General features: G+C 36.2%; 4 protein-coding genes across 7 annotated transcripts; 2 read left to right on the forward strand and 2 right to left on the reverse strand.

Annotated features, from left to right (window-relative positions):
- Positions 1-178: 178 nt before the first annotated feature.
- Positions 179-4427, forward strand: LOC125878223 (nudix hydrolase 14, chloroplastic). The gene is made up of 7 exons (XM_049559425.1): positions 179-443; positions 1840-1945; positions 2440-2517; positions 2791-2883; positions 3024-3116; positions 3474-3572; positions 3970-4427. The coding sequence occupies exons 1-7, from the start codon at positions 214-216 to the stop codon at positions 4192-4194; spliced, it is 924 nt and encodes a 307-aa protein (XP_049415382.1). The 5' UTR covers positions 179-213; the 3' UTR covers positions 4195-4427.
- Positions 4428-4488: 61 nt separating this feature from the next.
- On the reverse strand, positions 4489-7599 carry LOC125878222 (copper chaperone for superoxide dismutase, chloroplastic/cytosolic). Of its 2 annotated transcripts, XM_049559423.1 has the most exons (6): positions 7280-7599; positions 6950-6976; positions 6199-6271; positions 5954-6088; positions 5463-5662; positions 4489-4936 (listed from the first exon to the last, which is right to left on the reverse strand). In XM_049559423.1, exons 1-6 carry the CDS (start codon positions 7535-7537, stop codon positions 4691-4693), a joined length of 939 nt encoding a protein of 312 aa, XP_049415380.1. In that variant the 5' UTR covers positions 7538-7599; the 3' UTR covers positions 4489-4690. The 2 variants fall into 2 exon arrangements, with proteins under 2 accessions (XP_049415380.1, XP_049415381.1); XM_049559424.1 differs by lacking the exons at positions 6950-6976; positions 7280-7599 and adding an exon at positions 6537-6682.
- Positions 7600-8562: 963 nt separating this feature from the next.
- On the reverse strand, positions 8563-18470 carry LOC125878373 (subtilisin-like protease). 3 transcript variants are annotated; one of them, XM_049559617.1, is made up of 3 exons: positions 18282-18470; positions 17525-18097; positions 8563-10295 (listed from the first exon to the last, which is right to left on the reverse strand). In XM_049559617.1, the coding sequence occupies exons 1-3, from the start codon at positions 18432-18434 to the stop codon at positions 8781-8783; spliced, it is 2241 nt and encodes a 746-aa protein (XP_049415574.1). In that variant the 5' UTR covers positions 18435-18470; the 3' UTR covers positions 8563-8780. The 3 variants fall into 3 exon arrangements, with proteins under 3 accessions (XP_049415574.1, XP_049415575.1, XP_049415573.1); XM_049559618.1 differs by lacking the exons at positions 17525-18097; positions 18282-18470 and adding an exon at positions 12415-14363 and having other exon boundaries at positions 8563-9154; XM_049559616.1 differs by lacking the exon at positions 8563-10295 and having other exon boundaries at positions 15835-18097.
- Positions 18471-22461: 3991 nt separating this feature from the next.
- Positions 22462-24763, forward strand: LOC125842699 (subtilisin-like protease). Its single transcript, XM_049522030.1, has one exon. It carries the CDS (start codon positions 22493-22495, stop codon positions 24728-24730), a length of 2238 nt encoding a protein of 745 aa, XP_049377987.1. The 5' UTR covers positions 22462-22492; the 3' UTR covers positions 24731-24763.
- Positions 24764-26770: the final 2007 nt, after the last annotated feature.

The following is a 26770-nucleotide window of genomic DNA, read 5'->3' on the forward strand; positions in this document are numbered from 1 at the left end:
ATAGTTACAAGGAAATTAAAAAAGCATTAACAAAAGAACAAATGAATCCCTTTTCAGTGTATTTTGGGGCGAACTTGACAACTAATATGAGACGAAGTGAGTAAATGATATTTTTATGTAGAAAATGCGAAAGACCATTGTTTTCCGTGTCTTCGATTATATTATTATTAATAAAACATTCCATAAGGGAGTAGTTGCCAACAGTGCTGGAAAATGAGACTAACAGTGTCACGTTGTGGACTTCCATCCTTGAAACCTCTATATGAATTTCCCTTTTCCTCTTCTTCTTCGACCCTTTGGCCTAGAAATTGTTCTGGAAGCTTCTCTGTAAAAATGTCGACAACCCCACCTTCTCGAATCACTCACATAATCAATCTTCCCACCCAACTCAACCAACCGGTTTCTGTTGTCGCTGCTCCCGGCGTCTCCGATACCCACTTCAGGCAAATCCCTCCACTCCTTATTTTCTTTTTTACATTTGTTGTTCTATTTTTAGCTATAAATTTATGTAATTCTCACTTAATAGGGAATTTGTTGTGTGGGTTTTATAAGTTTTTCATGATTTTTGGAATAAAAAGATACTCCCTCCGTCCACAATTATTTGGCAAGTATACTAAAAATAGATGTCTAAGATTAATTGTCAATTTAAACAATCAAGAAATAATCAATCATTTTTTTCCAATTTTGCCCTTAATGATAGTGTAGCTCAATTGAAAAGTTATATAGACTTTTGGTATTCTTGGTATAGTAGGGTTATATTAGTCAAATTACACCTTGTATTAAATTTTTCTTGAGGAGTGTGCATGATCTTACCTTGACAAACAATTGTGGACGGAGGGAGTACCTTTTTATGATATCTTTAGATTATAAGAGCTGTTTGGTTGTCCCTCAACTTGTTATATAGTATATTTTTTCTTTTTGGGTTTCTGCTTTTAGCTATCAACTTAGGTAATTCACACTTGATAGGCCATTTTTTGCGAGGTTTTTATAAGTTTTTTCATGATTGTGGAAAAAAGGAAGTTTCTTTTGAATACTAAGAAGTTTTCTTGGCATGATTTGGATTAAATGAGCTGTTTGGATGTCCCTGAACTTGTTATATCTTTCTTTTTTTTTCTTTTTTCTTTTTGGGGTTCAATTCTTAGCTTGCAACTGCGTAATTCCCACTTATTAGTATGTCACTGAAGGTGAGATTCTAGAAGTTAAGATTTTGAGAAAAAAGGAGAGTTTTTTTATGTTAAAAAAGATTAAGCATTTTTCTTGGGATGGCTTTGGATTAAGTGAGCTGTTTGGATGGTCCCTCTACTCATTAAATCTTTTTTTTTGCTTTTGGGGGTTCTCTTTTTAGCATTCTACTCACCTAATTCAAGCTTAATATGGTATTTGCAATGAGACTCGTAGAAGCATTTTTATATTAAAGATGAATCATTTTCTTGGTATGGCTCTATATCGAGTTTGAGTGAGCTGTTTGGAAGTACCTCCAAGTTGCTATATTACTTTAATTTCTTAGCATTCAACTTATTCATGCACAATATGGCATTTGTAGTGAAGATTTTGTTAGTTCTTCAGGAATTTAGGCAAAAGGAAGCATTTTCATTTTAAAGGTCAAGCATTTCTCTTGGTATGGCTTTGGATTGAAATGACTGTTTGGAAGTCCCTCCAGTTGCTATTACATTTCCTGTCCCCACCCCCCTATTTCTTTTGGGGTTATGCAATTTCTCTTAGTATGGCATTTGTTGTCATGTTTGTGGATGATTTTCAGAAAAGGAAGCATTTTCATGTTAAAGGATGAGAGTTTCTTAGTATGGGGTTGGATTGAGTGAAATGTCTGTTTTCTTGTAGGAATGCTATTGAATCCTCATTGTTCAAACAGTGGTTAAAGAACATACAAACTGAAACAGGACTGCTGGCTAATGGAGCTATGTCTTTAAAACAAGTTCTTATCCAGGTTTTGATCTCAAGCTGTTCTTTTAAACTATGAAGATAGTAACTTTTACTTGTTCACTAGTTTCGATGAATTACATTGTTGGCTAATGAGACCGTCAGAACACAAATTGAGTTGCTTGAGCCCTTCTAAATTTTTTCCACATTGGACAATTGGAGGAAAATGGTCTGTCTTCTGATCTTAACTGATGCTGAGGCTCTTAATTATATCTTTATTGAGGAAAATGGATATCTAGGTTAATTGTGCACTTTATGCTCCTTAAAGATTCCTATGCTTCCCTAACATAGTTGTCAGTCGTGCTCCCTTCTAAAGAGGATAAAAAAGAAGTCTTCTTCATGTACGTGTCAGGATTCTTGGAATGATGTTAAGTTGCACTATCAGCGACCAAGAGTCCAAGACATAGTGACTATCACAGGATTTGAATCTGCTTTTGGTCCTGTTACCGCAAACATTAAGTTTGCTTTACAGCTGATATATCTTTTTATGTGTTGGAGCAGGGTGTAGATATGTTTGGAGAGCGTTTGGGGTTTCTAAAATTCAAAGCAGATATTATTGATAAGGAGACGGGTCAAAAGGTATCTGATTAGAATCTCTCCATCCCATTGGATATGTAATTCATTCAGCCGGACTATGAATAGCTTCTCTTAAAACTGTGTCCTCAATTTATTTTGCTTATATTTGGTTTTTTGTCCTTGTACCTTAGAGCAATGGACATTACAGTACTCGACATAGCTTGACAATACTAGCATGACAATGATGTATTACTTCCATTTTCCTTTTTCCTAGCTTATCCTTGGTTACAACAAGGGAAATTTCTTTCCAGTCACTATCGCCTCTTTTGTGTCTAGGTTCCTGGTATTGTCTTCGCACGGGGTCCAGCTGTTGCAGTTCTAATCCTTTTGGATTCTGAGGGTGAGACATATGCTGTGCTTACGGAACAGGTAGGTCTTCCAACTGTCAACTCCTCCTTTTTTATAACGTCGAAAAATATCTCACAGTACAGATTATATGAGGAAATTTATGAAAGTTTTCTGTCCCTTTTACTTTTTAAACTCTAAAATACATTCAAATTGTTTGAAAGGTTAGGGTCCCAGTTGGGAGGCTAATTTTGGAATTGCCAGCTGGAATGTTGGATGATGACCAAGGTGACTTTGCTGGAACAGCAGTTCGAGAGGTCTCTCTCTCCTTTCTATCAAAGCTTTATCCCCCTCTCAAAATTTTCTAGAGTGAGGCAAGCTGTCCCCTTGTTTTTTGTGGTTCAATTCCGTAGTATATATTAGTTTATTAGTGCATAATGAACTGGATTCCTCTCATTGTGTCCTTTTTCAACAAATCAATGGAATTTCCTTCGTTTCTGAGCAGTTCAATTGAATCCAGAAATCTGCTAATGTTTGTATATGAGTGACTCAACTGATCCTTATAGGAACTTCCTTGTCAAAAGCAGCTATGTTAGCTTGTGGATGGCAAAATTAGAGGGATTTGACATTGCTATTTGGCGGAACATATAATTGAAGTATTTGATCTATTTCAGGTTGAGGAAGAAACTGGAATACACCTGAATGCCCATGATATGGTCAACCTCACGGCTTTTCTCGACGCATCAACTGGGGGCAGAGTTTTCCCTTCTCCTGTAAGCTTCCACCGTCTTTTATAAGACTCAGACTACTCCCCACATGATTTCTTGGATATTGTATTATAGGATCAGAAAAAGTAGAAATATTTGCATAAACAGCTAGTTTCTGCTAAAACTCTTATGGAAATGTATATGTTATAATAGTTTCATCTAGCCTAGTGTTAAAAGAAAGTTTGCGGTTATATTTCAGTCAAAAATTTCGATTCATTGCACTGCTTGCTCTACTGTTTGGAACCTGTAAATTGTAATGACATTGGATATTGCTCCATGTGCACTTGTGATTAGTGGTATATTTGCAGCCTTACATTGGGTGTATTTTCAATTCAAAGATGAGGCCTTCTGTTATTGTTTCTGCCTTTATATTTCTGTGGTTTTGTTGTTCTTTCAATGTTAGGGTGGTTGTGATGAGGAGATGAGTTTGTTTCTATACAGAGGAAATGTCAGCAAAGAGAAAATACAACAACTGCAAGGCAAAGAAACTGGACTACGAGACCATGGTGAGCTGATTAAAGTGCATGTGGTTCCATATGATAAACTATGGCGTGCCACAGCTGATGCAAAGGCTCTGACCGCCATTGCCCTCTACGAGATGGCTAAAAGAGATGGACTGTTGCCTTGATCGATGAGTTAATAATTTCTCCTCCATCAAGTATCAACTTACAATATTGTATGCTTCACTAGAAGATGACGATTCTCTATTTTAGGCAAGTCTGCTTCTACAGCATGGGCATTCCCAGGTGAACACTCCTGGCAATTGCATCTGTTGTTGCTTGGTATTTAATTTTTGTATATTAGACACACAATTTTATCGTTTTGAAAAAGAAATAAAAAGGGGAAAGAGAAGATTGTTCCTTGCACACTGTCAGTATTCAACACGACTACCACAAACTGGAATTTGAGCTTTGATGCTTCGTTTGAAGTTTAATTCACTAGCTTTTCTCATTGAAATGAAGAGGAGCGGATCGTTAAATAGGAACCAAAGAAGTGAGAGCAACAAATGATTACATTTATTTTGATACAATAGCTTGCTCCATCCAACTTAAAAGCTTCATGATTGTGAAAATGATACAGACGTAGTAAACAATGATCAAATGATTCTAAAGATAACAAACTGTTCAGAGTTTGCTGGTTGCTTCCCAAATAGTTGTACCATCACAAGCACAAATTTTCTTGTAGTTCTCACCAACTCCTGCACTTCTAGCTATCACTGCTGCTGTAAGTCCTGGATCTGTTTTATCTTCAGTTGCATATACAGCTATAGCTCTCCCAATCAGGTCGGCAACTCTTAGCCTCTCCTTAGGACCGGTATAAAATGCCTCGCCTTTCTCATCAACTTCCAGTGTAACCAGGTCACCGAGTGGCTGAAAAATGGAAAAACACACGAGTGCAGTCAATAGTCAGTCTGTCTGGTGCAACATACATAAGACATAAGGAAACCAACCATTCATTAGAACCTTATCCATATATTAGGCTCCTTTTGACAGTCCAACAAAAGGAAAAATATAACATAATAAGCTTGATAGATGCTTATTTCACCCTTCAGAGGACAAAGAGAACGGAAAAGCTTCACACAGTCCTTGACAAACGATAACAAGTATCCAGACAGTTACGATTCCATAACTAACAGCATGGTATTAGATGCATTTCATTGACAAAGGACCCCTTAAATGCACTTCTATCATAGTCCAAACACTTCAAGCATCCTCGAGTGAGATTAGTTGGAACATGATTTGCATAATTAATATTTAATATTATGGATCCTGATTCTCTCTCTTTCTCAATGCAAGTATATTGCAGAATCCATGCCCCCAAGAAAAAAAGGTTCATAGGAAGAAGATAGCGCAACATATTCAACATAAATAAAATGTTCTTTTGCGTGTTACTTACTGGGCTGTACAATTTTCCAGTACTAGCTGCCCCCCTCGTCAAATCACCAAATTCATTAATAGACCAAGCATGCTTTCCAGGTGACAGGCCACTGAAGTTTGCTTCAATCCTAGTTAATTCCATATTGACTTGAGCCAAGCGAACAACACCAAAAATATCTGGTCCTTTGAATTCGGCAACAGCAGCAGATGTAAGGAAATCTACAGGGCATGGTTCAAATGAATATAAAAGTTAGATGCATCCCATAAAAAATAAAGCAGATAAAGCTAAGACGACTGAAGCTCATGAGAGAAGAGCATAATATCTCTTTTTTGCACTCTTCTTTCCCTTCAGCCCTTAAGAAGGCCATTACACACTATAATCATAAGTATGCGTACTTCTGCTCATCCTCTTAACATAGCCAGAGATGTGAAGACATAGTGCTTCACAGATTTTCTATAATATTAACGGAGGAAACATGACAGATGCAATTAGATAAGATTAGAACATACCATCCGGTACTCCTTGTCCAATCAGACGGGCTTTTCGACCTGTTTGCTCCAAGGCTTCAGTCATAGTCTTCACAGGTGAAGATCCAAGAATTCTCACTACTTGATTATCAAGGTCCACATCCACATTCTTAACTCCTAAAAGCCACACAAAAGATCTCTTTCAACACCAAAAACAAATTGATGAAGTTAAAATAAAGCCCCAGGACAAGGTATGGTTTCTCTTTTTTTTTTTTTTAAGCATGTACCTTCTACGGTTTGCAATTTGCTCTTAACAGCATTAACACAGCCTTGACACGACATGTCCACCATAAACTCTGTCTGTCACCAATTTGTCAATACAATCAGTTTAACATGGAAAAAAACAACAATATGCAACATAATATATCAACTCACAAAGAAACCAATAAAAACAAACGCAAACCCCCCAAACTAAACCTTCAATAACCAACAAAATGGGCTACATTAAGCCATCAAGATTAAAAGACACCCCATTAAGCCATCAAGATTAAAAGATACCCCCCTCCCTTTAATAGTCATCATCTTTGATAAACTAATCACATTACAACCAGCACAATCAATTTACCTAAGCAATTAATCAAGGAGAGAAAGACCCTCTCGTATTATCGGCAATATAATTCAAAAGAAGAACTACAGATTTTTATTGACAAGTGAATATTGTTTGAAGCAAGCATTATATAAGGGCTCTTGTCCTCTCTTCTCACAGAAGATGTTAGTTGATCTACCTAAAGCAGAGGCGAAAATGATTGATATTGTACTACTCTAATTGTACATTTCCTTATATCAAATGTTGTACTACTCGTAGTACTATCCAAAGTACAAAGTTACTAAATTTACATAACTAGACTCTTTACAAGTACAAGAATCCCTATTTATTGTACAGCTTCACATATGCAAAAAAAAACACCAAAAATTTCCTCATTGCTCCTCAAAACAAAAATAACATAGAATTATTTTTTTTTGTAAGAAAGAACTTACCAGCAACTCAGGCAAAACGACTCCATTCTGCAAACGAAAAATCACATTACTCAATTAGAACAATAGCATCCATTTATTGCCAAATTTACAAACAAAAAAAAAAACAAAAAAAAAGTTAAAAACATATTAGTTTGTCATTCTGGATTAAAAAAATAGATGGATCTAAAATTTAGTGGTGGAAAATTGCAATACAAGTAAGACCTCCCTAAACCCTAAATCCTCGCCAATAAGGTGAAAGTTCAGGTTGCCAACCAATTGAGCCCGGTAAGATTCTCCAAATAATTCAAAAAATTAAGAAAAAAATAGAAGAGCTGAGGGATAAATTATTACATCGGAGGAAGTTTGGTGATTGGAAGAAGGCGTTTCCATATGAAGAGCTGAAGGAGGACTTGTTTTTTGTAGATTCTTCGCGAAGCTTAATTGGAAAATCGGATTCGACCTAGAAATTGAGCTAAATTTTAGATTTTTCGATGGACGTTCAAACTGAGAAGAAGAAGAAGAAATAGAAGAAACAGCAAAAGCAGCAACTGGAATAGCAGCAGCAATGGCGGTTGATTTTGCAGTCACAATGGACCTCAAAAATGCCATTTTTTCACTCTTTTTATATTCAGAGTTTTGGTCATTAGAAAAATGTTTTCACACAGATAAGACATTCTAGAATCATCTATTTCATGTATTCACTTAATTGGGCTGTTTTTAAGTTTTATTGGGCCATATATAACTACTTGGGTTGGGCCAAGATGGGTTTCATTAGACATAAGCTATCTAATTGCACAAATATTCATACGGTATTACTAATTCTACCTATAGTTTGGAATAATTATATTTTATATCTCTCTAACTAATAATTTCATATCATATTTCAAGTTGCATGTTTTTTGCTATCAGATACATGGAAATATGGAGAAAGGCGAGCGAAATTTGTCTATATATTTCAGATATATGTGAATCACACTAGATACATGTATTTGTATGATCAAATGTGATTTGATGTCTATGATATACCAAATACATAGGAGAGTCGCGAGCGAAATGAGAGGGAGACGAGTGAGATTTGTCTATATATCCTAGATACATGCGAATCTACTTGGATACCATGTGTCTAGAGCAAATTACACCTAATTTTGACCCCATATATCTTGAATTACATGTATTTGGATGCACGAAAATCTGACAAGATTCGTAATATTGTAAACTAACGTGTATCTTAGTAATTTGCTCTAATACTAGTGGAGTTTTTGTAAGTTACCTTTTTATTACTGTGTTTGGTAGAAAATAAGTGACTTTCTTACATATTTTCTAGTATTTGACAAATAAGTAAAAAAATAGTAACCCAAAAACATTTATATGTAAGCTACCAAAATATTATGAGGGTTGAGAGTGGGGGTTCAAGGGTGGTCAAGACTCTAAAGATGGGGTTGGAGACGTTGGGTGGGTGGAGAGAGGACAATGAAGTTGGAAGTTACATGCTTTTTCTACTTTCATATGTTCTTCATTTTTAAAGAGATTGTTTTGTTAGAGAAAATATTTTGACCAACCAAACATGAAAAAAATCGAAAACAGAAAATGTTCCTTTCCCACCAAAAGAGTAAGAGAAATGATAAAGGAAAAACTGATTACTATCAATAAGGATATGCTTTTATTTTCTTCAATTAGCTGGAACAAGCATTGAAGCAATATTTAATATTAAAGACCAAATACTTATAAATATAGTACTATAGGTTGAAAAAGAAGAGGTAAAACTAACATAAAGCATATAGTAAAAAGAAACAGCATTTTCACTATAATGAAATGTTTGAGTACTTTATGCACTTATATAGCCAAATTTTCATTAGACCAACACAAGTGCAATTGGGCTTCTCACAGAGTGTCTATTAGAAGTCCACTTCAAGAATCCCTCAACAACTTCAGGGTTTGAGCTATTAGTTGTCTTGGAAAATGTCACTTGGTATGTCAACTTCTGGTTCAACTTGGAGAAATTTAGCTCGGAGGGTTCAACTTCGATGACAACGCCTTTTGGTGAAGCTACCTCCACTTTGTAAGATGATGTAGCATCACCAACATTGGTCACAGTTCTGGTATATGTCTGAGGAGTTGATCCAAGTCCAAATATGGAAAACGAAGGATAGTTTAATTGTGCTTCAGGGATACTTTTCACCTCCGAGCAATTCACCTTGCGTTGTAACAGGTTACCTACCTGTCGATCTGTGTACTTCAAACCACATAAATAAGGTACATAGTCCTCGAATGGTGTATCATAAATTAGTCCTGGATCATTTGCCCTCGATGGATTAACATGTCCTGCACCAATTGCATAGATGTCAGCAGGAAGGAGCCTTTCATTTAGTATTGGACTGTTGGCAAGGTTTAATGTGTCAGCGGTTGTCATGATTGCAGACTTAATAGCAGCAGGAGACCAATCAGGATGTGCGCTCTTCAGCAGAGCTGCTACGCCACTAAGGTGAGGGCAAGACATTGAGGTGCCTGATATAATATTGAATGTGGATTTGGTGTTTTTGTTGTCATCCACAGAGGTAGGCCAAGCAGCAAGGATATTAACACCAGGACCGATTATGTCAGGTTTTAAGATGCCAATACTAGCTCCACTTGGTCCGCGAGAAGAAAATCCAGCTACTATGGGAGCATTTTTATCTCCAATTATCGTTCCTTGGAACGTGATTGTAGCAACAGGGTTTGATGTTGAGTTCATATAAGCAAGGATTTTTGTTCCATCTGCATCTGAAATATCCAATGCTGGAAGAACATGAGCATTAGCTGATTTAGTGACACCGGAGCTTGGCCGGTTGATGATAATCATGCCAACACCTCCAGCATCCTTTACAGCTTGTCCTTTATCAACCCCCGGAACTCCACCACCGGCCAAACATATGACTATATTTCCTCTTATAGCAGGGTCAGTAAGTGACCCTGGTCTGCAATAAGGGGTTTCAAATTCGTCACTTGCATTTCTTCCAGCATCAAATAGAGTGAAGAATGTTGAGTTGGAAATCTTTGGCTGATAAGCAGATTCTCCTTCAAATTCCTCTCCATTTCCAATCTTAACAGTAGCTTTTAGCTTTCTATCATGAGTGCTAGCGCCTACTGTAAGAATCCACGGGGCTGCATTTCCTACTGAGCCAAAGAAAGGACCATTATTGCCGGCAGAGCAACTTACAAGAATACCTCTTTCTGTTGCACTATATGCCCCAAGAGCAATAGGATTACTATGGAAATCACTCGAACGACCTCCACCAAGAGATATAGAAAGGATATCTACGCCATCATCTATAGCTGCATCCATAGCAGCTAAGACATCAGTATCAGCACAACCATCAGAATTGCATACCTTATATGCGGCTATGTGGGCAAAAGGGGCAACTCCAGCAGCAGTGCCATTAGCACTCCCAAATACATTAGCACCATTCACAAAGGCTCCTGCAGCTGTGCCTGCTGTGTGTGTTCCATGTCCATCATCGTCTATAGGGGAACCATTGCCAAGTTGGTAAGACCTCGCTCCAATGAGCTTGTTGTTACACTTGTTTGTGAAATTGGACTCACAAACTCCTTTCCACTTAGCAGGCGGAGGAGGCATCCCAACGTCACTAAACGAAGGATGGTCAGGAAGAATTCCAGTGTCTATAACTCCGATGATCACACCTTTCCCATAGTTGAAATCCTTCCATACACCCATGTTCTGCTGCAAACCAAGAAAACTTGGAGTATGAGTAGTATCCAAGGACAAAATCCTCTGTTTCTGAGCAGAGACAAAGCCGCGTTTCTTCTCCATTTCCTTCACTTGTGCTGCAGTTAATCTTGCTGCAAAGCCTTTCATCACATTGTGATAGGAATAGATCATGCTAGCAGCCTCTTCATTTCCACTTGAGCTAATCGCGGTAGTAGTTTTAGGCAAAAAAGAAAGGTAATAGTTCTCTAAATCCGTAAATGATGATTGAGTCGAAATTAGGCTTTCAGGGGATTCAACATGGACTATATAAGTCTCGAAATCACTCTGAACACTAGGCCATGGGAAACAGCAAAAGATGAAAACAAGAAGGATTTTCAAGAATCCCATGGCTTGCAAATGGTGTAGTAATAGCACTTAATAATGTTATAATTGGAAAATGATTTTTTTGTACTTTTGAGATTACGAGTTATATATCTATCTATATTTATATATATTGCTTTATACTTGAACTATACACATTCATTTTATTTTGCTCCACTTGCAAAATCATATTGATGAACTCTGAGTGTGATGCGTATTAATTGTTTTTATGAATGGTTATTTTCATCTTACTTTAAATTATCAATTGCAATCTTTTTTTTTTTTTGCGTTTAATTGCTTTATTGAATCACAATAAGATTGTTTTTAGATTAGAAAAGAATTAAGTAGGGCATGGTCTAATTCCCTAGAATTAGGGCAAATATTTGCAGCTTAGATAGGGATATATCTAGTTATCGTGTTCAACCAACTATCGTAAGAAAACATTAATTCCATAGAAATATAGGTGACAATCTATTTTGATTAGGTGAGTTGTAGTTCGGAAGAATACCATGAATATTAATAACTCGATTAATTAGCAATAATTAATGATTTGGATTAACAGGAAATAGTTTGAGAACTCGATAGAATTGGTGAATCAACCAAAAAAAATATCAGTCTTAATTAATCATTAATCACCTATAGTAATAGGACGTTGACCCCTATGAAATGGGGTCAACGAATTAAATGGAAAAACCCTACCAAGGTTCTTGATAGATGTATGTATTTAATGTCGGTGAAGATATATTTTGTGTGGTGCCGGTAAAATGAACCCATATGTTGGTAATCCGATCATATTTTAATAGATTGGGTGAATGTTTTTTTATATGGGGTGGATTTATACCATATGAGAAATGTTTTCCAATCAACTTACTTTTTGATTTCCTCAATCAAAAGATCACAGCAAAGTTTAAAAATATTTTGAATAGCAAGGAAAAATTATAGCCAAAGAAAAAATTATTTGACTCCGCCAAATAAATTATTGTCAGGTAAAAAGGGATGGAGGGAGTAACAACATTCAACTACAATCAAAATGAGCACTTGTAGTTTCACTAGACCAACACAAGTGCAATTGGACTTCTCACTGAGTGCCTATTAGAAGTCCACTTCAAGAATCCCTCTATAACCTCAGGGTTTGAGCTGTTGGTAGTCTTGGAAAATGTCACTTGGTATGTCAATTTCTGATTCAGCATTGAGAAATTTAGTTTGGAGGGTTTAACTTTCACGACAACGCCTTTTGGTGAAGCTATTTTCACCTTGTAAGATGATTTGGCGTCACCAACGTTGGTCACAGTTCTGGTGTATGTTTGAGGAGTTGATCCAAGTCTGATGGAAAATGAAGGATAATTTAGTTGTGCTTCAGGGATACTTTTCACCTCCGAGCATTTCACCTTGCGTTGTAACAGGTAACCTACCTCTCGACTTGTGTATTTCAAACCACATAAATAAGGTACATAGTCCTCGAATGGTGTATCATAAATCAGTCCTGGATCATTTGCCCTCGATGGATTAACATGTCCTGCACCAATTGCAAAGATATCAGCAGGAACGAGCCTTTCGTCTAGTATTGGACTATTTGCAAGGTTTAATATGTCAGCGGTTGTCATGATTGCAGACTTAATAGCAGCAGGAGACCAATCAGGATGTGCGCTCTTCAGCAGAGCTGCTACGCCACTAAGATGAGGGCAAGCCATTGAGGTGCCTGATATGATATTGAATGTGGATTTGGTGTTTTTGTTGTCATCCACGAAGGTAGGCCAAGCAGCAAGGATATTAACACCAGGACCGATTATGTCAGGTTTCAAGATGCCAGGACTAACTCCACTTGGTCCGCAAGAAGAAAATGAAGCAACTGCAGGAGCATTTTTCTCCCCAATTATCGTTCCTTGGAACGTGATTGTAGCAACAGGGTTCGATGTTGAGTTCATATAGGCACGAATTTTCGTTCCATCTGCAGCTGAAACATCCATTGCTGGAAGAACATGAGCATCAGCTGATTTAGTGACTCCGTCATCTGGACTGTTGATGATAATCATGCCAACACCTCCAGCATCCTTTACAGCTTGTCCTTGATCAACCCCCGGAACGCCACCATCTGCCAAACATAATACTATCTTTCCTCTTACAGCAGGGTCATTGAGTGACCCTGGTTTACAATAAGGGGTTTCAGATTGATCACTTATATTTTCTCCAGCATCAAATAGAGTGAAGAATGTTGAGTTGGAAATCTTTGGATGATAAGCAGATTCTCCTTCAAATTCCTCTCTATTTCCAAGCTTAACAGTAGCTTTCATCTTTCTATCAATAGTGCTAGCGCCTACAGTAAGAATCCACGGGGCTGTGTTTTCTACTGAGCCACTGAATGGACCACTATTGCCTGCAGAACAACTTACAAGAATACCTCTCTCTGTTGCACTATACGCCCCGAGAGCAATATTGTCACTATGGAAAGGAAGCCTACGACGTTCACCAAGAGACAGAGAAAGAATATCTACGCCATCAGCTATAGCTGCATCCATAGCGGCTATGATATCTATTTCAGCACAACCATCAGAATTGCATACCTTATATATGGCTATATGGGCAAGAGGGGCAACACCAACCGCTGTGCCATTAGCATTCCCAAATATATTAGCACCTTTCACAAAGGCTCCAGCAGCTGTGCCTGCTATGTGTGTACCATGTCCTGTATCGTCTATCGGGGAACCATTGCCAAGTTGGTAAGACCTCGCTCCAATAAGCTTGTTGTTACACTTGTTAGTGAAATTAGACTCACAAACTCCGTTCCACTTAGCAGGCGGAGGAGGCATCCCAACATCGCTAAATGAAGGATGATCAGGAAAAATTCCATTGTCTATAACTCCGATGATCACGCCTTTCCCATAGTTTGAATCCTTCCATACACCAATGTTCTGTTGCAAACCAAGAAAACTTGGAGTATGAGTAGTATGCAAGGAGAAAATCCGCTGTTTCTGAGCAGAGACAAAGCCGTGTTTCTTCTCCATTTCCTTCACTTGTGATTCTGTTAATCTTGCTGCAAAGCCTTTCATCACATTGTGGTAGGAGTAGATCATGCTAGCAGCCTCTTCATTTCCACTTGAGCTAATCATTGTAGTACTTTTAGGCAAAAAAGAAAGGTAATAGCCCTCTAAATCTGTTAACGATGATTGAGTTGAAATTAGGCTTTCAGGGGAATCAACATGGACTATATAAGTCTCGAAATCACTCTGTATACTAGGCCATGGGAAAGAGCAAAAGATGAAAATAAGAAGGATTTTCAAGAATCCCATGGCTGCAAATGAGCTAAAGAAAATGTATTTGATGAACTTTTGTATTTTGAAGCTACACTATTTATAAGTACTTTTACCTTGAACTTTTCACATTCATTTTTGTTTTGCTCTTTTTGCAAAATCAATTTGGATCAACTCACACTGTAAAATCACACTTATTAATTGGTCTCTCAACAGGAGACCCTTGTTAATTTATCATTATTGTGAACAAGACTTGCAATTTCACTACTAAAAACACGTGAATTTCTGATGAAAATTTCTTAAGATTTCCAACAGAATATCCATACAACATCTTCCACGAGCAAATTCCCCCCTCCTTCGGATTTCTCATCGCGTATTTTTATGTTTGGACACCATGAAAATGTTGCTTATAGCAATGTTCAACTATATTATTAACTAAAAAATATTCAAATATCACTCACCATTAGTCATCTTACGATATTTTTCCTTGAAGGAAAATATCATAACGTTATTAAATTTGGTGGTCCGTCTTCCCTTCCTATCGCAATGTAACATCAAATAAATTACTTTATCTTAAATTTAAGATCCATATTTTCATTTATTATTTGTTACCAACCAAATGTGACGCTCAAATTGGTATAGAATAGTCTACAACTTTTTATGTGGCTATAGTGGCAAATCACGGCTGTTGTTATCTTTTTTTTTGAAATAGAAATCTAACAAAAATAAAGATATATCATTAAAGTGTTCGAGAGAAAGAATGCGTAAAATAGATAATTATGCCTTAATCTCAACTAAGTCGAGTTATGAGATTCGTCATGAATTAACAAGTTTTATGCTGACTTGACAAATCCACCGCAATTCTCATCCTTTATCCAAACTTAAGATCGGTAATGTGCACAAGCTCACACTTAGCAAAACTAAAATGAAAAGAAAATCAAGATCTAAAATAAATGTATAATTGGACATTGATGTTTGACGTATCAATGGATCTAATAAATAAATAGGGGAAACCCTACAAAGGTTATGGGTAGATGAATGTATTAAATTTCGATGGATGTATACTTGATAACATGTTGCCCATCGGTCAATCCTACAGAGCCCACTATTTAATACTCTCTGTCATGTTTCGTTTATTGAAAGTCAATTTGACTAGTTTTTTATGTTGAATTAGATTAGATTAATTAATATTTCAAAAAATTAAAATTATATACAAACGGATTAAATAACATATTTTGAACACCCTTAACACAACAAGCTGTTATACCCAAGAGATTTTGTTGTGCAATTTTTGAACACCCTTTTTGAAATTTCTGGTTCCGCCATTTAAGTCACGAGGACCTCCGTTTATTTTGACAACAAAAATAGGGATCGTCTTTACTTAAATGACTTACGACCAAATTAATCACTTTTTGGAATGCAATAAGGACCAAATGGAACCAAAACTCCTACATTAAGGGCAATTTTGATCATTTTAGACCGTGTTCGAGCCTTGAGTATGAAAAAGTCTTGATAGGGAGCCGTTTCAGTCCCTCTTGAATGAGTATTATGTGATGCGAATTCATGGTACAAAAATTATTTGATTCTCAATGTTTAAAGAAATACTACTAAACATTCATTGAGCCCAATTACAATCATATACTTGCCTGGGGAACTAAAAGATGTAACATAAAACATTTAATGAAAAGAAACAGCAATCCACTATAATTAATTGTGAATACTTTCTGCACTTATTTTACATTTTAGATTGAAAGCATTTTAGTTTCATTCAGCAGACACTCTAACTGCAATTGGACTTCTTACAGAGTGCCTGTTAGAATTCCACTTCAAGAATCCCTCAACATCAATGGTAGTTGAGACATTAGTTGTCTTGGAAAATGTAGCTTGATATGTCAACTTCTGGTTCAACGTTGAGAAATTTAGCGCGGAGGGTTCAACTTTCACGACAACTCCTTTTGGTGAAACTATCTCCACCTTGTAAGATGATTTGGCATCACCAACGTTGGTCACGGTTCTGGTATATGTCTGAGGAGTTGATCCAAGTCTGATGGAAAATGAAGGATAATTTAGTTGCTCTTCAGTGATACTTTTTACCTCCGAGCAATTCACCTTGCGTTGTAACAATTTACCTACCTCCCGATTTGTGTAGTTCAAACCACATAAATAAGGAACGTAGTCCTCGAATGGTGTATCATAAATTAGTCCTGGATCACTTGCTCTCGATGGATTAACATGTCCAGCACCAATTGCAAAGAGATCAGCAGAAATGAGCCTTTCGTCCAGTATTGGACTATTGGCGAGGTTTAATGTGTCAGCGGTTGTCATGATTGCGGACTTGATAGCTGCAGCAGACCAATCAGGATGTGCGCTCTTCAGCAGAGCTGCGACACCACTAAGGTGAGGGCAAGACATTGAGGTTCCAGATATAATATTGAATGTTGATTTTGTGTTTTTGTTGTCATCCACGGAGGTAGGCCAAGCAGCAAGGACATTAACACCAGGACCGATTATGTCAGGTTTTAAGATGCCAGGACTTGCTACGCTTGGTCCTCGTGAGGAAAATGAAGCAACTATAGGAGCATTTTTATCTCCAATTACAGTTCCGTGGAAGGTGATTAAAGCAACTGGATTTGAAGATGAGTTCATATAGGCAAGAATTTTCTTTCCATCAGCATTTGAAATATCCAATGCAGGAAGGACATGAGCTTCAGCTGATTTAGTCACACCCTCTTCCTGTTCATTGATGATAATCATGCCAACACCTCCAGCATCCTTTACGGATTGTCCTTGATCAACCTTGAGAAGACTTCTACTTCGCAAACACAAGACTATCTTACCTTTGATAGCAGGGTCACTAAGTGAACCTGGACTGCAAAAAGGCGTGCCAAATTGGTCACTTTCATTCTTTCCAGCATCATATAGAGTGAAGAATGTTGAGTTGGAAGTCTTTGGATGATAAGCAGATTCACCTTCAAATTCCTCGCTATTTCCAAGTTTAACAGCAGCCTTCAGTTTTCTATCATGAGTACTGGCACCAACAGTGAGAATCCACGGGGCTTCATTAGCTACAGTGCCAACCGATGGACCGCTATTGCCTGCAGCGGCACTTACAAAAATCCCTCTTTCTGCTGCACTATACGTCCCAAGAGCAATACCATCATCATGGAAAGGTTTTGTACTTCCACCAAGGGAGATTGAAAGAATATCTACACCATCATCTATAGCTGCATCCATGGCAGCTAAAATATCGCTGTCAGAACAACCGCCATCAGAACTACATACCTTATATACCGCTATGTGGGCAAGAGGAGCAACACCAACAGCAGTACCATTAGCATTCCCAAATACATTAGCACCTTTGACAAAGGCTCCTGCAGCTGTGCCTGCTGTATGAGTACCATGTCCATTATCATCTATCGGGGAACCACTGCCAAGTTGGTAAGACCTGGCTCCAATGAGCTTGTTGTTACACTTTGTAGTGAAATTGGACTCACAAACTCCTTTCCACTTAGCAGGCGGGGGAGGCATCCCAACGTCACTGAATGAAGGATGATCAGGAAGAATTCCAGTGTCTAGAACTCCGATGATCACGCCTTTTCCAAAATTGGAATCTTTCCACAAGCCCATATTCTGTTGCAAACCAATAAAGCTTGGAGTATGAGTAGTATGCAAGGACAAAATCCTCTGTTTCTGAGCAGAAACAAAGCCGTGTTTCTTCTCCATTTCCTTCACTTGTGCTGCAGTTAATCTTGCTGCAAAGCCTTTCATCACATTATGGTAGGAGTAGATCATGCTAGCAGCCTCTTCATCTCCACTCGAGCTAATCACGTTAGTACTTTTAGGCAAAAAAGAAAGGTAATAGCTCTCTAAATCTGTTAACAGTGATTGACTAGAAATTTGGNTCCATTTCCTTTACTTGTGCTGCAGTTAATCTTGCTGCAAAGCCTTTCATCACATTGTGGTAGGAGTAGATCATGCTAGCAGCCTCTTCATCTCCACTCGAGCTAATTGCACTAGTACTTCTAGGCAAAAAAGAAAGGTAATAGCTCTCTAAATCTGTTAACGATGATTGACTAGAAATTTGGTTTTCAGGTGATTCAACATGGACTATATAAGTCTCGAGATCACTCTGAATACTAGGCTTTAGGAAAGAGCAAAATATGAAGATAAGAAGAATTTTCAAGAATCCCATTGCTGCTAATAGAGTAATTGGAAAATGAATTTGATGAATTTTTTAGATTTAGAGCTATCTATATATATATATATATATATATATAGTGCTTTAATGCTGAACCATTCACATTTATTTTTATTTTGCTCAACTTGCAAAAAATCAATTTGATGAATTCGCAGTTGAAGGCTTATTAATTGTTTATGAAAAGCAGGCCCTTTGTTTGGTTAGTATCATTATTATGGAAAACCAACATATGTCAGGAGGAAAAAAAAGCCACTAGTATAAAAGAGACTAGTAACTATAGTCAAATGATATCGTATAAATTCGTGACAACAAAACTATTGTTAGTATAATATTAAACAAGTGAAATGTGTTAATTAGGGATCAATTTGACAAATATGAATATTGAGTATGTAATTGTCAGTTGCCCAAAGTTCCCAATTTTTTCAAGTGGAACAAAGGTTGGTGGGGGTAGGGGAGGGGTCGGGGCGAGAGGTGGGCGTCAGGCGTGGAGGGTGAGGGCCGAGGGGCCTAGGCAGGGAGTGAGGATGGACAATGAGGTGTGCTAGAGGGTGACGACTGGCCAGGAGGCAATTATTACACTACTAGAAAATCGCTATTTTTTGTGAAGCAATACAAATAATTTGACTCTGTACATTTTATGAACAACAGAGTGAAATGTGTATATTAAGTTACTATTGAGAAGATAGTTCAATAAATAAACAACATATCATAGTGTAAAACTTTAAATAAGGTGTTATATGATTATAAACTTTTTGGAAACTTGTAAAAACACTACTAGAAAATCGCTAATTTTCGAGAGCAATTTTTGACGGATTATAAAATCATGGTGACTACCCTGTTCAATAATCATAAATTCGACAACTTCCGACAACATGAGGTATTGGAAATTTGACGGATTTCTAATAATAAAAGTTATGTAAAATAATTATTCTCTCTATTCAATTTTACTTGTCATGTTTCGCTTCTTGAAAGTCAAACTGTACAGACTTTGACCAACATTTTAAGATATATTTTTTCATCATACTATATGAACAGAATTAAAACTTATAATATCTTGTATATAGTTTTTGAATAGCTAAATTTAAAATATAAAATTAATCTAATACAATTTAACTTCAAAATTTTATCTAATTGACGCTGATAAATCAAAACGTGACAAGTAAAATGAACATAGAGACTTAGATTATTAGAGTAATAAAATCAGTCTGAATTAATGACCTATAAGAATTTAGAAATAGGATGTTGACGACGAAGGTTGTGCAAAGATGTTACTAATTTAATAGGAAATACTAAGTCCAATTTCCATTTAGGGTTACTAATTTTTTTCAAAATAAATATTATATTTTCTAATTGATATAAAAATATTATAAATCACCAATTTAATAGTTTGGGGAGATGGATTGTTGTCATTATGTCTTGGTTGTCAAAAGGAGCACATATAACCTTAAAAGTACGATTTCATATTTCAGAGGTTTTCACTAGCCATTTTTTCAAAATAATATCTCAGATAGTCACTCAACTTTGCATACTTCACTTAGAAAGTCACTCAACTTTATTTTATAACTCAAAAGTCACTTAATTATTGGTATTTCACTTAGAAAGTCACTCAACTATTGGTGTTTCATTTATAAAGTAACTCAACTATGATATTTCACTCAGAAAGTCACCCAACAAATTTAAATAATTTATTCATTATTTTGTTGAAATGTAATTTTTGTTTTAAAATATTTTTTAAGAAATAATAAGATATTTATTTTAATTATCTTGTTGACCTTCTTCAGTTATTTAATTAGATTTTTTTTGAAAAACGAACAGTAGCATTTTTTAGCATATTTAATTCCAGTAAAAGAATTACTAGAACAGAAAATCATTTTTTTCTCTCAATTGCTACTGTATGTTTAAAATAGAAATCTCTATTATTTCTTATTGAATTAATAGCAATGCTACTGTAGGTTTTAATTTTAATTTTTCTATTGCAACTGTACGTTTAAAATATAAATCTTTTACTAAATTAAAAGGAGTAATCAAAAAGATCGAAAAGATGCTCAATAGCGATCTTTTATTATTTTTTTAAAAACATAGTTTAAAAAAAATTATACATCAACAAATTCAAAAAAATAATTAAAACGAGCATTTTTTTATTTTTTAAAATTAGTTTAAAATGAAATTGTATTTCAACAAAATTTAGTGAAGAAATTATTTAAATTAATTGGATGACTTTTTAAGTAAAAAAATCCTTAGTTGAGTGACTTTCTAAGTGATATTATCAATTGTTGAATGACTTTTGAGTGATAAAACAAAGTTGAGTGACTTTCTAAGTAAATTACTCAAAGTTGAGTGATCATTTGGGATATTAACTCCCATTTTTTCGGGATTCAAGTCTGAAGTGGAAAAGGAAGGGATTGGGTACGTTAAAAGCTTTTTTGTAGCAAAACCTTTCTATAAAAAAATTTAAAAATAAAATAAAATCAGTTTCATATTCGCTTGGAAAAAATAATTTTCATAAATAAAATTTCAAGTTCATTGTCTCCTTTCATCTGTATAATATTTTTCATGAAAAATATTATCTTCGTTCCGAACGCACTCTGTATCAAAATATCCTTTCACCCTATATATAATTTTCTATGTGTTAATGTTAATTCTTGTACTATTACTATATATTCAATACTAATATAGTTCTAAAAAATATATTCCAACTATATCATAAGTATCTCTTACCAAAGGACCAAAAGCACACATCTCAATTTACTAAACGTTAAATATGTTTAATCGAATATCATACGGACTAAATGATAATTTATAATAATGGAGGGACTAAAAATATTATTATTATTCCTAAAAAGAAAGTCTTTAAGTCTTCGGTGACTTCAAAAAGTAATTGAGACGTTGAGGCTAAACTTATTAAACAAGGCAAGAAAATTAATAAAGACAATCCTATGAGTTTCCTAGAAAAAACATAATTGATTCACATGGACACCTTTTAATTTTTTTTAACATATTGTGGCCAATTGAGAAATCTATAGCCAACTATACATGTTAAAAAGACCAAGTCCAATTTCTACAATTGAAGGGGACCAATGTACATAATCCATGGTAAACATTTGTCTTGCAATAGTTTTCACAAAAAAAAAAACAAGAATTATGAAAAGCATTGTGTGTGGTCCATCATGTATTGGTGGTATCAGTGGCGGATCTATGAAGGGCTGTTGGGGTGCCACGTCATTCCCGAACTTTGACGGAAACTCTATATATATATATATATATATATAATATTTATATAAATATAAAGCGTGCCACCCACAGAACAAAATTGGCTTGTGGTGCCACGGTAGGAGGGCAACTTTAGAAGGCTGATGTTGCGGGTTTGGATCCCATTTGTACCTATTTTTTTGAGAAATTTGCTGCATATGTTTTTTAAGAAAAAAAAAACTCCAAGCACGTTTTTTTAAGGAAAAACAGCTGGCACAATTTTTTTATTTATTTTTATTATTGTTATTGACTTAAATTAAATTAATTACATTATTACTCTTTTGAGTTTTCTTTTATTTGATTAAATACTCAATAAAAATGTAATATCTTATTATTTATATTTTATTGATTGATTTATGATATAATCAAAAAGACGAATAATTCAATCAAATAAAAAATTAATTTAATCGACAAGTCTATTTGACACCCACGAACTCTAAATCCTGAATCTGCCACTGGGTGCTATTATATTGTTTTGATAAAGAAATGAATTTGGCATAACTAAACCCTTAAAAATTAGTGAATAGAGTAAGGATCGTTCAAATTCGTATAAAGAGATATTCTCATTTTAAAATAGTTGATGTGGGAATGTAATACTTTCTACACGTCCAGTGAAACGTAATAATATTATTTTCTTATCTTTTATAGTACTTTTAATTTTCTTGTCCACATTATTCTTTTTTTTCCACTAGCTAAAATAAAGTCATGAACAAAGAAGCACTATAAATAGACATTTGCTTCAAAGCAGAGAAATTCATCAAATACACTTTCCAAATACATCATCACTTCTTATATTTGAAGCCATGGGATTCTTGAAAATCCTTCTTATTTTCATCTTTTGCTCTTTCCCATGGCCTAGTGTTCAGAATGATTTCGAGACTTATATAGTTCATGTTGAATCCCCTGAAAGCCTGATTTCTACTCAATCATTGTTAATGGATTTAGACAGTTATTACCTTTCTTTTTTGCCTAAAACTACTACCGCAATTAGCTCGAGTGGAAATGAAGAGGCTGCTAGCATGATCTATTCCTATCACAATGTGATGAAAGGATTTTCAGCAAGATTAACTGCAGAACAAGTGAAGGAAATGGAGAAGAAACATGGCTTTATCTCTGCTCAGAAACAGAGGATTTTGTCCTTGCATACTACTCATACTCCAAGTTTTCTTGGTTTGCAACAGAATATGGGCTTGTGGAAGGATTCCAACTATGGGAAAGGCGTGATCATCGGAGTTGTAGACACTGGAATTCTTCCTGACCATCCTTCATTTAGCGACGTTGGGATGCCTCCCCCACCTGCTAAGTGGAAAGGAGTTTGTGAGTCCAATTTCACCAACAAGTGTAACAACAAGCTCATTGGAGCTAGGTCTTACCTACTTGCCAATGGTTCCCCTATAGATGATGATGGCCATGGTACGCACACAGCAAGCACAGCTGCAGGAGCCTTTGTGAAAGGTGCTAATGTATTTGGGAATGCTAATGGGACTGCTGTTGGTATTGCTCCTCTTGCCCACATAGCCGTATATAAGGTGTGTAGTTCTGATGGTTGTTCTGAAAGTGATATTTTAGCTGCCATGGATGCAGCTATAGATGATGGGGTAGATATTCTTTCAATCTCCCTTGGGGGAAGGCCAATCCCTTTCTATGAAGACAATATTGCTCTCGGGGCGTACAGTGCAACAGAAAGAGGCATTCTTGTTAGTTGCTCAGCAGGCAATGATGGTCCATTCTATGGCTCAGTAGATAACTCAGCCCCGTGGATTCTTACTGTAGGTGCCAGCACACTTGATAGAAAGATAAAAGCTACTGTCAAGCTTGGAAATGGACAGGAATTTGAAGGAGAATCTGCTTATCGTCCACAGATTCCCAACTCAACATTCTTCACTCTATTTGATGCTGGAAAAAATGCAAAAGAACAATCTGAAACCCCTTATTGCAAACCAGGGTCACTCACTGACCCCACTATAAGAGGAAAGATAGTATTATGTTTAGCATTCGGTGGCGTAGGCAATGTTGATAAAGGACAAGTTGTGAAGGATGCTGGAGGTGTTGGCATGATTGTCATCAACCCGTCACAAGATGGTGTCACTAAATCAGCTGATGCTCATGTTCTTCCAGCATTGGATGTTTCAGATGCAGATGGAACAAAAATCCTTGCTTATATGAACTCAACATCAAACCCTGTTGCTACAATCACATTCCAAGGAACAGTAATTGGAGACAAAAATGCTCCTACGGTTGCTGCATTTTCCTCAAGAGGACCAAGTAGAGCTAGTCCTGGCATCTTGAAACCTGACATAATCGGTCCTGGTGTTAATATTCTTGCTGCTTGGCCTACCTCCGTGGATGATAACAAAAATACCAAATCTACATTCAATATTATATCAGGCACCTCGATGTCTTGCCCTCACCTTAGTGGCGTAGCAGCTCTGCTGAAGAGCTCACATCCTGATTGGTCTCCTGCTGTTATTAAGTCTGCAATCATGACAACTGCTGACACGTTAAACCTTGCCAGTAGTCCAATACTAGACGAAAGGCTCCTTCATGCTGACATTTTTACAATTGGTGCAGGACATGTTAATCCATCTAGGGCAAATGATCCAGGACTAGTTTATGATACCCCATTCGAGGACTATCTACCTTATTTATGTGGTTTGAACTATACAAATCGACAGGTAGGTAACCTGTTACAACGCAGGGTGAATTGCTCGGAGGTGAAAAGTATCCCTGAAGCACAATTAAACTATCCTTCATTTTCCATATTCGGACTTGGATCAACTCCTCAGACATATACCAGAACTGTGACCAATGTTGGTGACGCTACATCATCTTACAAAGTGGAGGTAGCTTCACCAAAAGGCGTTGTCGTGGAAGTTGAACCCTCGGAGCTAAATTTCTCCGAGTTGAACCAGAAGTTAACATACCAAGTAACATTTTCCAAGACAACTAGCAGCTCAAACATTGAGGTTGCTGAGGGATTCTTGAAGTGGACTTCTAATAGGCACTCAGTGAGAAGTCCAATTGCACTTGTGTTTGCCTAGTGAAAAATTAGCTTTATAAGTGCATAAAGTACTCATACATTTGATTATAGTGAAAATGTTATTTGTTTTCGCTGTATACTTTATGTTACTTTTTAATTATTCTTCTTTAAATATTACTTGAGTGAGCATGTGAGAATTTCGGTTCATACTCAAATTTGGAAAATTAGTTGTCTCCTACCTAATAACGCACCCTTTGATCCAGAAGGGAAGGCATGATTCTTTTTCAAGTTACAAGAGGTGAAATCTTTCGGAACACAATGGGGAATTACGGAGACGAGTTCTACAGATGATTTTGCTCGAGAAGATTAAGAAACGAAGAAAACATTAACGATATATACTTTTAGACCAAACTATTTATATTCAATTTCGCATAGTTCAGACCGAAAATATTATTATTGCTAAAAAGAAAGTCTAAGTCTTTGCTTCTCTGGTGACTTCAAAAAAGTAATTGGGTGCTAAACTTATTAGTATGACAAGAAAAATAATAGGGACATTCCTATGAGTTTTCTTGAAAAAACTTTATAATTATTTCATTTGGACACTTTTATGTATATATAACTCTTTTCCTCATAAAATCTCTTTCTATCAAAAATTCAAAATAAAATAAAAATTGGTTTTCATGTTCGCTAGTCAAAATGTTTTTGGAAAGTATTTTCTCCAAGATAACAAGTTTCGAAAAAATGACTTTCCAAATAGAAGTCGGAAAAAATAAGTTTCATAAATAAAATTTTAAGTTCATTATCTCCTTCTATCCAGCAACGCCCCCAACCCTTGATCATTCCACCACCCTGCCACCCCAACTCGTATATTATTTTTCATGAAAAATATTTTCTTCTTTCCGAACACACTCTGTATCAAAATATCCCTTCACTTTATATGTATTTTCTATCACTTCAATTATTAATGGAGGATTTCATTTCCATGGGCAGAAATGTATGATTTTTGAGTATTTCATTTCCAAACTTTGATTGTTTAAATTCTGTTGAATTCGAGGCATATATGACTTTATGGTGTTCAAACAACGACCGAAAACAAAAGGGGAACGCCAAGAGTTGGGATTGATGCGCCGCGAGTTGGTTCAAGCAAAAAAATAATGGATTCAGGACACAAACTAATGGATACATCTGATGTTGAAGATGCTGAAAATTCTGGGCAGCATGTTTTGCAAGTTGAAACCAAGAATGCAACTAAAAATTGGACACTGGTTGCACACAAAAATTCAACTAGTAATCGGAGCCTTTCCCCGACTAGTCAAAATAATTCTCCATGTAGTGAAAAGGGTGTGACTGGAAATTTTTATGACAGTGAGAAGAGGCAAGATATTAGTAATGCCTCAAGAGAACTATTATGTTCGAATAGCTTTGATGCTTTATCGAAGACTACTGGACAACAAGTAAAGTTAACAGAGAATGACAACGATTTGATCAAAGAAAAGCAAGTCTCATCACCTACTTTGAATAGCAAATTAAGTCCAGAAGCTCCCGTATTTGTGCCTAAATGTGTGATTGCAAAGAAAAATGAGTCAAGGGTCTTAGTGTCAAATACAATTGATTTGGGCGAGGATTTTCTTGATGAAAATGAGGAAGACAATATGCTTGATTTTGGCGAGGATTCTCTTGATGAAGATGAGGAAGATATGCTGGACATGTGCTTTGATAGAGTGGCTAGGGAAGGAGATATATCACCTAGGCAACAAAGAAGTAGAAGCAACAGAAGCAAAAAGAAGACACATGGAAGGCAACATAGTTGGGACGGTAAAATGACTGAGGAGTTTGTTCCAAGGCTCCTACCGATGCGACAGGCAAAGCAGAACCATTTGACAGTATCAATAGGTTCAACAAGGTCCAATAAATCCATAAAGAAAGTATGAATTATCAAGTGTTGTTGGATAGGTTTGAAGAAGAAGACAAGAGAAAAATACTTCAAGTTACTTTTGATGGGCAATCAATCTTTTTTAATTCATGCGTTTGCACTAGAAAGTTTGAGGCTGATAACTCAACTTTCTTCTTGATTGGCATATTTTTACATTATTTAAGCATC

The sequence above is a fragment of the Solanum stenotomum genome, chromosome 10 (assembly GCF_019186545.1).
Source record: "Solanum stenotomum isolate F172 chromosome 10, ASM1918654v1, whole genome shotgun sequence".
NCBI classification, from domain to species: domain Eukaryota; kingdom Viridiplantae; phylum Streptophyta; class Magnoliopsida; order Solanales; family Solanaceae; genus Solanum; species Solanum stenotomum.

Coding starts and splice junctions, on each gene's coding strand:
- LOC125878373 (XM_049559616.1), bottom strand. CDS start 18,434: ATGGGATTCTTGAAAATTCTTCTTATCTTCATATTTTGCTCTTTCCTA. Junction 18,098..18,281: donor CAGATTTAGAGAGCTATTAC/CTTTCTTTTTTG, acceptor GAGAGCTATTAC/CTTTCTTTTTTGCCTAAAAG.
- LOC125842699 (XM_049522030.1), top strand. CDS start 22,493: ATGGGATTCTTGAAAATCCTTCTTATTTTCATCTTTTGCTCTTTCCCA.
- LOC125878222 (XM_049559423.1), bottom strand. CDS start 7,537: ATGGCATTTTTGAGGTCCATTGTGACTGCAAAATCAACCGCCATTGCT. Junction 6,977..7,279: donor ATCACCAAACTTCCTCCGAT/GTAATAATTTAT, acceptor TTTCGTTTGCAG/AATGGAGTCGTTTTGCCTGA. Junction 6,089..6,198: donor CAAATTGCAAACCGTAGAAG/GTACATGCTTAA, acceptor TGTGGCTTTTAG/GAGTTAAGAATGTGGATGTG.
- LOC125878223 (XM_049559425.1), top strand. CDS start 214: ATGAGACTAACAGTGTCACGTTGTGGACTTCCATCCTTGAAACCTCTA. Junction 2,518..2,790: donor ATAAGGAGACGGGTCAAAAG/GTATCTGATTAG, acceptor TTTTGTGTCTAG/GTTCCTGGTATTGTCTTCGC. Junction 3,573..3,969: donor GCAGAGTTTTCCCTTCTCCT/GTAAGCTTCCAC, acceptor TTTCAATGTTAG/GGTGGTTGTGATGAGGAGAT.